This window comes from Pagrus pagrus (assembly GCF_965226575.1).
Source record: "Pagrus pagrus genome assembly, chromosome: 9".
Classification (NCBI taxonomy): Eukaryota; Metazoa; Chordata; class Actinopteri; order Spariformes; family Sparidae; genus Pagrus; species Pagrus pagrus.
In genome coordinates, this window is record NC_140193.1 from 22,352,994 (window position 1) to 22,363,978 (window position 10,985).

The 10,985-nt window shown below is 41.1% G+C and overlaps 1 protein-coding gene across 4 annotated transcripts in view; it reads right to left on the reverse strand.

Moving 5' to 3' along the window:
• abi3bpa (ABI family, member 3 (NESH) binding protein a) overlaps positions 1-10,138 on the reverse strand; it is a 34,216-nt gene extending 24,078 nt beyond the window's left edge. For all 4 annotated transcript variants that reach the window (XM_084361328.1, XM_084361326.1, XM_084361327.1 and 1 more), the window contains exons 1-4: positions 9,801-10,138; positions 557-736; positions 403-471; positions 133-265 (exon numbers count right to left, since the gene is read on the reverse strand). In XM_084361328.1, the coding sequence (XP_084217454.1) occupies positions 133-265; positions 403-471; positions 557-736; positions 9,801-9,915 (497 nt within the window). In that variant the 5' untranslated portion in view covers positions 9,916-10,138. The remainder of the gene's footprint in view (positions 1-132; positions 266-402; positions 472-556; positions 737-9,800) is intronic.
• Between the last annotated feature and the right edge of the window lie 847 nt (positions 10,139-10,985).

Here is a 10,985-nt window from a genome sequence, read left to right on the forward strand (position 1 = left end):
CTGCTGCCATCTGGCAAAAGATACAGAAGTATCCGCTTCCGTACCACCAACGTGCATTTCGGTGAACAACCCTGTGTCTTAGAATAACAAATCAGTTAAACTAGAGCCTTGTGTGTAAGTGTGTAAGCTCACCCATCCTCAAGACAGTCATTCATGACGTTGCCTTCATAGGGGGTTTTCAGCAGAGTCCCCCAGGACAGAAGGACTGAAGTGGGCGTTACCGACCCGATGACCACGTGCAACGGCTTCTGCAGTTCCACTTTACCTGAGAACAAATTAACATTTAACTTTTACCTCCATGTCCACCTCAACACCTAACTGCTCATGTTTTATGTCTGAATGCCACTTTAACCATCATCACCTTGATGATGATTTTCACCATAGATATTACAGATGCTTTACCTGTGCACTGTTTTTTCACCTCATTGGTTGGAATGGGCTGGACAGCGATTAGGTACTTCGGCTCAGCATCTTGACACAGAAGAATAAAACAGGAAGTTATACGCATCAATACATTTTTAACTTGGCAGACACACGTATCAGCAGCCTCTCTTACCAATCTCAGTCTCATATGGCTGTCCGTTCTCAGGAAGCTGAATGAACTGTTTGGAGAACATGCTGCTGCCGTAGCCCAGGATGTAGCCCTCAAGCTTGGTTTCAGCGTTGGGAAGCAGAAACTTCATTACGATGGTGTCTCCTGTGGCATTGATGCGGACTTTCATGTTCTGACGTCTCACTGGGGAGGCAGGAGAGGACACTGTTAAACATTCAAGTAGCTGTTTTATGTTAGTCTTGTTGGTTTTGAGAATATCACCACATTCATGACATACAGTAGTAAGGTGCAAGGACAAGGAAGAAGGTTCTGCACACTTCAGTCCAATGCAAGTATTTAACGATAAAACTTCAGTCGAGCCTCTAATGGTATCAAATAGAGCACACATGAATGTCCATGGGAAATGCAGTTTCCCATGGACATTCAGTCATTCCTTAGTTGCAGTCATTCCTTAGGTTCTTAGAAATGTCACAAGTACAACATATCGCAAAAAGTGAGGATAAGTCTCCATAGACTGAAACTTAAAGATCACGACAATCAAAAAAATCTGAAGTAAAAAGAATATTGTTCAAAAATATGGTAAGGTCAGTACCTACGAGTCTCAAACAAGCCTTTTTCTTCCTCTTCCTTCCATTTTAGTCTTTTTTTGTAAAAAAGCGGAGTGAAAGCTTGTGGGGCAGAGTTCACAGAGTTAAATAAATGCTTTTTATTTTAACAACGTGCAATTCCTGGATTCAACACTTCTGTTCTCCATCACTTCACAGGAACACTCAAGGAGTACAGTACATGCAGTCAAAGCACAAACACTGCTGAGTTTTACTGAAAACTATTAGAGTTGATTTTATTAAGCGGGCACAAAGCTATAGGAGAAATACTAATAAAATTTTTATTGCATGCTTTCTAACTGAATAAGAACATTATTTTAACAGGGAGTATTAAATATTAACCAAATGCCATTTACAAGCATCATAAACTGATGCTGAAGCTTCTCTATAAGTGGGTTCAAGTTATGTGTATGTGCTCAAAATGGGCTTCTGAAATACATCGGTGTTATTGTAAAATCGAAATCTGTGAAGAGGCCTCATTAAACCTTAAGGTCAGCAAGGCAATGTCGAGTTTGACAGGAAAATGGTACACAGAAAATACTTCTCGTCTGTCTTTCCCACACACACAAACACACACAGGTTGACGTCAGTTTACAAGAAACTGCACGTTTTGTGCCAGAGCTGACTTCAACAGAAAGTTGTCCCAATCAGCAGAGCTTTGGGACAAATATGAGGACATTCATCGGAGAAATGGTCGTAATAAACAAGAGCCAACAGAGGTCACAGATGAGCTGGTTTTTACTGGTCGAAACAGCCATCAAAAATAGACCTGGTCTGAGGTCAGAGATTGCTGAGCCACTTGGTAATATACTATTGGCAAAAACAAGTTTTTGAGTATTTATATTTGTATCAGTGGTTTAGCAGACTTAATAATATTGCCTTTGGTATGTTTTAATCACTTTTAAACTTGCTATGACTTGCCCTGCCTAGTGTATATGCTGAATCTGATATCATGCCATACCGTGTAATAGACCCACCAGTCCACTGTGTCGCTGTCATGGTTGTCCTCACCTATAGAGTGATGTAGTATTGTAGTCCTACAACCCAGAAATCGGTTCGCATTTTTCCAAATCCGGTTTAGTTACAATCTATTCTAATTTTAACTTTACAACTTGTAGGTTGATCGGTTTATAGAAAACGTCTAGGGTAATTGTTTAGTAAGACAATTAGTGTTGTGACGTTTAAGTCATGTAGTCTGTTTATAGCCTAACATTAGCTTTTTACTTCTAGGGATTTCATTTATGCTTCAAAAATCACAAAAGTGGTGTTGATCTGTGAAGATTATCTGGCCTGTAAGTATCATAAACTTGTGTTTGCCACAGAGCTTGTTTTCGGCGATATTCCAAAATCCAATGGAAAAATTCAATTGGCTTGTTGTCAAGGGAACCAGGGTGATATTAACTTCCAAGTTAGCCTACAAAAATACGTCATTGCTACAGCACTCTATTTGGAAAACAATTCAGTATCATTCTGTAGTCAAGTTAGCAATAACGAACATGAAGCGTCTGGTTAAATTTCAAAATAAAGGCACCAAAAGTGCTCGGTTAGGTTTAAGATAAGATTATGGTTTTGTTTAAACCAACTAAAACAAAAACAGTCAACACTGGCTGGTCACCTGGGTGAAAGCATGTGATAGACTTGACAATCCACCAGAGGTCAGTATGTGAGAGTAATAGTTTGGTCTGCCTCGGTGCAAAAAGGCGTGTGTGAAGGTGCTGTACCAGTAGGGGGCGATACTGACCAAGTCCTGACCTGGTCAATAGGCAACAATCCTGGTTGCCTGGCTGAAAGTACCATGAATGAACCGCCCTACAACTTTCTGGCATTTTGAATTAGAGTTCTCAACGGGCCTGAAAATTACAACCCGACCCAACCCGGCCCGTGGCTTTTAAAGCCCGGACCCGATGTAACCCGACACATCAACATGAATTATCTGCCCGAACCCGGCCCGCGGCCCGACGCCGCCAATCACCCCCCCACACCTTTTTTTTCTTCTCATACACGTATTATCATGACCAGCAGACGGGAATTCAAATCAACCTTTAATGTTCACGCCTTTTAACAATACAAACATGATGCACGTTGCACACAGCTGCCAGACTTTCTTTACGGTGAACAGCAGCGATGATTAATAAATGTTTTGTTTTTTTGTTTTTTTCACTGAGCGGAAAAAATTAAGCCCGAGGTCCGACCCGACCCGAGTCACTTGCTTATATTTTCGACCCGAACCCGCGGGTCCCGTCGGGTTTGTCGGGCCGACCCGACCCGTTGAGAACTCTATTTTGAATTGGTCCTGCGATGTTTCCATCATTATCGCCCCCTGCTGGTATTGCACCTTCATACGCGCATGTACTTTGAGATTGGGCTCAGATTCCATAAAAGCAGCGTTAAATGTCTGTAAATCACATAAAAAATCATCTGTGTTGGTAAGAGGGATGTATTAGTTGTGTGTTGGGACAGGAATAAACTTTGAATGTATTTAGCCATGGGACACACACACAAACACAGCATGTTAAGAAGATCAGGTTCTGCAGGGATGGGCAGGGAAATATGATCTTTATCATTATTGTTTGCCATTTAAGTGTTAAACTTTAGCTGTCACCTTCCAAACCACCTCAAACATTACTGGCTGTAATTACCGATAGCTTATATTAACATTTAACTTGTGAATAAAGCAAGTCTCAGTGCAGCTAAGGTAACCATAACTGCTGAACTGACAAGCAACTCAAGGACTGTGAGTTCAAAGAATCAATGAATTTGCTTATTTTTCTCTGCCATGTGGCCTTCACTACTTGCCAGGAAATGGGCATGTTAACAATTAGCCAGTTTGTAACAGGCAGCTAGTAAACAAAACGCAGATGAGAGCAGCTGCGCCAGAAGTGTGACTTATGACTGACAGTTGGCCGACGACCATGTAAAACAATAAATAAGCGCACCAGTGCAGCCCTGGATGATAGATGGTGAACAGTGGTGATAGAAAGATACACAGGTTTGTCAAATTTAGCCTGTTTTTATTAAATTGTGGTTCTGATTTTATCATTTTGGCTGTTTTTGTTCAGTGATTCATGTTCTTCTTAAATCAAGTTTGAATGAATTAATTTGAACAAATTCATGAATTCAGTTATATTCTTATCATTTTTATTTCACAGTGGAAATCAGAAATGAAATTATGGAGCTCAAACTTTAAACTCTCCTCGTCTACAAGTCCTAAAAAAATCGACTTTCTTCTTGGTTTACAGCTTGTATTATACTCTCTGAAGCTCATTGTCCTTGGCTCATATTTCAGCATTAAATGAAATAATGGAACTTTGCATGAGGAATCAAGCCGCCAGCTGCCAGACACCAAAACAGACACTGACAGTGAAAGAGGGGGAAGCCCTGGATTTGAAAAATACCCTCAGGCTTTTCCAGCTATGTGTTTCCTATCAAAACTGCTTTTGTTTTGATTCTCCCATCAATATTTCCGATAAAACACAAGTGAGATTGGCTCAGAGGGAAAGGGGCTCAGAATGTATGAAACATTAAGAAACTTCTGGCAGCGCTTTTTAAACTCCAGTACAAGCAAACACTGGCTCAGTCCCACGGCAACCCGTCCAACACCCGGCCATTTGGCCCATACACCACTTATGGACTGTAAAGACTTATCAGTATTTCCAGAGTAAAATGAATAAAGCTTAAGGAACAGATCCAGTCACAATCCTGAATCAGTCAACTACACTACAAAGTCAGAACTATTGACAATTTAGCTAGCCAGACAAAAAAGTGCTAAGCCACAAAGTCATGTTGGTGTGTGTTTGTGTCGACGAACTGTGGGGAAAATGATGATTGATTACTTGAATTTAAATTCCTCCTGAGCACAGCTCTGCTGGTGACTCTGACCCTGTAAAACATATACAACGTCGCTAAAGACATGTAACTAAAGTATAATTAAATCCATAATCTTACCCTAAATAACTATGGATCGACCCACAAATTGGCACAAAATGACCACAAAGAGACAGAAAACAGCTACAAAGAGAAATCAAATGGGATGCAAAAAGACTCACAAAACAAGAACTAAGGGACACGAAACTACCACAAAGTGACACAAAACAACTACAGTACAAAGAGAGACAAAATGACCACAAAGAGACAAAAAATGACCACAGACACAAAATAACTACAAAGAGACACAAACAGACCTCAAAGATTGTGACTGACCACAAAGAGACAAAAAACACTTACAAATAAATGTAAAATGTCCCTCTGTCCATCTATAATATACAGTAAATCTCATCATAAAGACTAAACCCTTCAATGAAAAGATCATGGTGACCCCCCTTGTACACAGAACACAACCAATCCATCAACAAATACTGTACGAGCAAATCCATCATAGCTGGGGCTCAGCCAATAAACAAGTCGGTTTATGCAATAAACGATGCCACATCACTCAATAAACATTTCACCATTATATTCATCCTGTTCTGGACTAATAGCCAGGGGGTGTAATCCTGCTGGCCTGAAAAGAAGAAACACCCTCTCACTGGAAACTCAATCTTGGCGCAGCAGAGCGTCTATCTTGGATCGTCAGCAGTGACGGATGATCCTCTGGGAAAAGGAGTAGGTTAATGGGGTTGTCAGCACAACATGCTCTCTCCACTTTCAACTGCAGTGCAACACGGTATGTTTATGTATCACTGGTGTTAGGAAATACATATTAACACGTGCATCTTTACAGTTTTGGCACCAATAACAAACATCTAGATTTACTGTCTGACATAATCAAACCACAGATTTAAATCATTGGCAGCTCCCTTAGTCTCCACTGGCTTTCCTCTCGGTTCAGATGAGGAGGAGGACTGTGTTATACACTGAGATCATCACAACACTTTTCCACTCATGCCGATGCGTGAACTAATGAACTATAAATATCTGAAGCAAAGCCCCAGAAGAAAACAAAACTTGGAACAGGGCTACAAGGCTTGTTTTGTTATAAAGCCATGCAATGGGGAATAACTTTTCTGCTCTTTGTTGATATTAATGTGGTAAATATGGTGGATGGAAGCAGCACAGAATAATGAAGTCAGATTGCCTTGAGCGGCTGACCTCTCCACACCAAGATGCTCTACAGACTCCATGTATCACACTCCTTCGTCTCTATAGAATCAATTAAACTGACTGCAGGTGACACCTTTCCTGCCACACATAATATCCTCAGTTTGCGTGTGTGCATGGTGCCCTGAGTGACTTTATGAAGCTCTGGCGTACAGTATCCTAGCCTCTCGGGTTTCTGTCCTGGAATAGGAGAGGTGGAGAGAAGACTTGGCTTCCTGCACCGTGGAGACAGAGACAGATGTTTTATGGCCCCTTGGTGAAACAGTCACCTTCATTTAAGGCAATGAAGTGTGAAAATCTCTCAGACTCTCTGGGCCTGAAATAATTTAGCTGGTGAGATACGACAGCTGAACTGACCTGTGTTAGATCTAATGGGAATATCCCGAGCCTGCAGACTGGGGTATATCTGAATATCCAGTGTAATTCAGCCTCTCTTGTCCAGTCATTCTCATAGGTTCACGAGAGGCCTCACCTCAACCGTGCCTGGGATTGCACTGTGGCCTCCACGCTGGTCCCTCCGCTCTCGCACAATATATCCCACCCTGTCAGATTCAACAGAGCAACAGCTGTTTTCTCTTCCCGTGTGGCGCTGCTCCATCCCATCTTTCCTCTCCTTCACTCAATCTCTGCTGTCCTATATTTGTCAGCGGCCATCTTTCCATCGACCTGATCCTCTCTCAACTTCCTGAAGTGCTTTGAATTCATCTGTCTTGTCCTCAAATCTCCTCTACTTCGGTCTCGTCCTTATTTCCTTCCCATTGGTCTACACATGGCATGTTGCCATGCTTTACATGGCTCAACAGCAGTTTTCAGGCCAGTTATTGTCCTGAAGTGGGGAAGTTGAAAATACTCTTTGTATTACAAAGGACTACAGTCATTCAGATAAAGATCGTACCATTTACACTTATTCGACTTAATCTAATTGATGAAAAACACATGTAAATGGGATTTAAGTAAAGACTACTAACAGTGCTTATCCGTCAACTCTGACACCTGTGTATTATGCTATAATATCCACGGCACAAGAAAGCAAACACCTCATTGCATAACATGTTTCATTCTGAAACCAGGGGCTTGATCCAAGAAGAACACAGATACAGACGTTTTACTCTCCGTCCAAAGCAAAAACAGACACACGGCCCCTTTCATCTAGCTCCCAGAGCTGCACATTGAGATTTGTCTGCAAGCCAAGATCAGCCCGCCAGTTACGCACTGGAAGCAGCCTTTTCCACTGTGCTCACCTCTTCATACCGACTCCAGTCTGCTCACCTCGAATCACTTTTACTACCATCAAATTCTTTAAAGGCTGCACAAGTTTAGTGAGTATGGCTGCAAAGCATAGAGTCAGAGATGGAGAGCCAGTGTGTACGCAAGTGTGTGTGTGTGTGTGTGTGTGTGTGTGTGTGTGTGTGTGTGTGTGTGTGTGTGTGTGTGTACACCGACACAGCAGTGAGATAATGAGAATATGGAATATGGAAAATGTTTGTGGAAAATTTGCTCCTTTCCAAGAATGTCGTGACAATCCTAATCAGACAGAAGGGGCTCAATATACTCTAATCTGCTTATTAAAGTGAGTCTGGTTTATGCTTTCCTGGTTTATGGCATGTTGGAAAAGAAAACTCTACATGTGCTGGTGAGGGTTATGGGAACTGACACTGCTTATCTTCAAACTGTTGACAAAAGCCTCCACATAGTGATTTTGTGTGTTAATATTTATACAGCACAAAGATGCTGTGATTACTTCCATGTTGCTGTTGATATTTTGGAAACAGTTTGGACACATGTGCTTTGCACTTGCCAGTAATGATACGTCTACTGCACCCTCTGTGTTGAAGTTTTAAGACTCTCCTCATCTGGTTGGATAAAATCTGTTAATGAGAGCTGTAATAGATTTAAAACATGAAGCAATGAAACAAATCTTTTGCCTGAGGCAATTAATTAAAATAACTGGCCCGCTTATTAACTCATCAGATCTTCTGCTGGGTGGGCACAGTTCCAGGAAAGCCATCCCATCAGGTTGTCTAACCCCTGACCCCCAACCTGGAAACACTTTCATTAAAACCTGGGAGCAGTAACTGGCCTGTTTCACTGTGTCTGCTCACTTCATTTCAGGGAAATGTGGATAAACCGCAGGGATCGTAAAAACAGTGCTTTCTAATCAAGTCAGTTTGAAAGCCAGACAGGTGGCTCCATGTAGGAAAGCTGATTTTTCTTCTAGATTTGGGGTTCAACAGCATTTCACAGGATCAGAAGTCATCAGCAAAAGTATTTATTAAATATGAAACCTTTCAAATCCCCTATTGAATTTATTTAGGTGCCTTGTGCAGGTGGACACAATCTATATGTGCTTATAATGCTCATTCAACAACTGTAAGTCACAACATACAGTATAAAAATAACACTTTATAATAACTATCATTAATAAATGGTGCATTTATAGTTAATACAACATTAGTTGATAGTTATTTCACTGTTAACAAACAATGAAATACTTTATAAACCATTTATTAAGCAGCTGTTTATTGTAAAGTTGCAATTGATGTTTACTATGCTTTGTAAATAGTTAATAAACTGTAGTTCATCTATAAACATTTAAATGGATGGGCATTATAAAGTTGTAACTGATGTTTAAAACTCTTGTCAATTGCTCAATAAGTGGTTTAGAAAGCATTTCATTGTTTGTTAACAGTGAAATAGCTATTAATTACAGTTTACTTAACTATACATTTACCATGTATTAATGATGGTTATGATAAAGTATTACCAAAATAACATTATTTTAAGAACTATAATTCAATGATTGACATTCAAAGAATAAATTTGGGTTAATTTTGCAGTTTGCAGCTGGAAAAATAGCAAATGTGGAACAGTGCTCGTAAAAACAAAACTTGAAACGGGACTCCCTAGTTTCACCATGCAGGAGACATGTGTACAACAATAATAGGACACAGCTTGCTTTGGGTTTTTTGGACACAGAAAACAAGCTTTTGAGGAACATGTGGAGCTACATTAAAGCCAAAAGTGATGATCAGGCTTGAATCTAATAATAATGGTATTTTTAGCAGATACGAATATAAAAAAGAGAAGGAAGGATTTCTGAGGAAAACAACTTGATGACTCTTTCTTTCTCAGTCCCCTTTGTAACGTTACAAAGGATATATGTCAAGTGGTATCACCATCACCTAACATACTACTGCAGTTATGGGTTGTCTCAGTATGGTTACAACACTCGTTGTCTTGTCATTAATCCTTGAAAGAAATATCCATCTTACTAACTATGACATATTTCCTTTCCAAGCGTATCCCAGCATGCATTTGGCAGAAAGCAGAGAAAGACTACGGAAAAGCCATCAGTGCACGACAAAGCAATCACACTGATGTTCACTTTCACTTATATGGATATTAGACTGTTGGAGGACACCCACAAGCAGAGAAGACCATGATGACCAAACACAGGTCCACCCAATGAATGCATCACTTCACAGGTAGTTAATAGTGTCTCCTGATGTGGACGTCTCAGAAACACTGATGCAAGTATCACCTACCTCTGCTCCTGCGGGGAGTTGATGGGCCGGAGAGAGCTATCCCAGACATGAAGACCATGAGGAGAAGTACCAGAAATCTGTGTGAGTGTTGCTGCATCCCCATCATCATCACCATCTGTGCTGATGAGTCTCAGGTGTAACAAGCTGCTGTGATCTGAATAACCTAAGTTCAGCTCAGAGATCTCACAGCAGAAGCAGGAGGCCGTCACTCAGCGTCACTTCGTTGATAAATCTTTGGCAACAGACTGTGTGTGCTGCAGCTGCAGGAGTCAGGCTGGAGGTTTGTGGAGTGGCTGGACTACTTCTCTGAGCTGGTGGCTCTCAGGACTAGTGCAGCTCACTGGACTGGACTTGTGGGTGCAGCAGGCTGCTCCTGCACCATCTATACCTCTATAATGGAGGGAGGGGACAGACAGAGCCAGGCACACCCACTGCCATTACCCTCCCTCATCCCTCCTGTTCTGCCTCTCTCCCTCTCTCTCCATCTCACACTCTTTTTCTCTGGAAAAGGAGTGAAAGTTTTCAGCAAGCTTCCCGCCCTCTCCTCTTTTTTCTGTTCTCCTCTTTTCTCTGCTTAGTCTGGTGTGTCCCCACTAATCCTACTTTCCATCTGCAGAGGCCTTTTGACACTTTTTGCTGTTCTTATTCTCTCCTTCATTTACTTAACTTATCTCACACTATACACATATGCACAGTATGTTTGTTTGCACTCTAGGATCCTGGCATTGCTATTCTGGATGTGACATTTAGATGAAATTTGAGAAATCTGGTTATTTATATCCATGTATACATGATTTGAGTATGACATTTCTAGTTATATTTGCACCAACCCTATGAACCAAATGAAGAGAGCATTAATTAAGTGTGCTACACACCCAACCACCACCACCTCCACACGCTTAATTTCTGTCTGGCTTCATGAACTTTCTGTATTGGCACTGAATGTTGACATTGGACAAATGTCAGGAAGTGCAGAATTATTAATTATGGGTGTTACTGCTCAGAAACACTCAGCTGCTGCCACCCAATTACTCTGTCAACAGTTGAGGTTTTCACTTTTCACTTTTGCTTCATTGGTATGACAAACTTTCACTTTCATTCCAGTAAAGATCAGTAAATCAACATTATCATCGCATTTTTTACCTCGAGGCAGGGACTCATCTGCACACATGGTAGACAGAGACA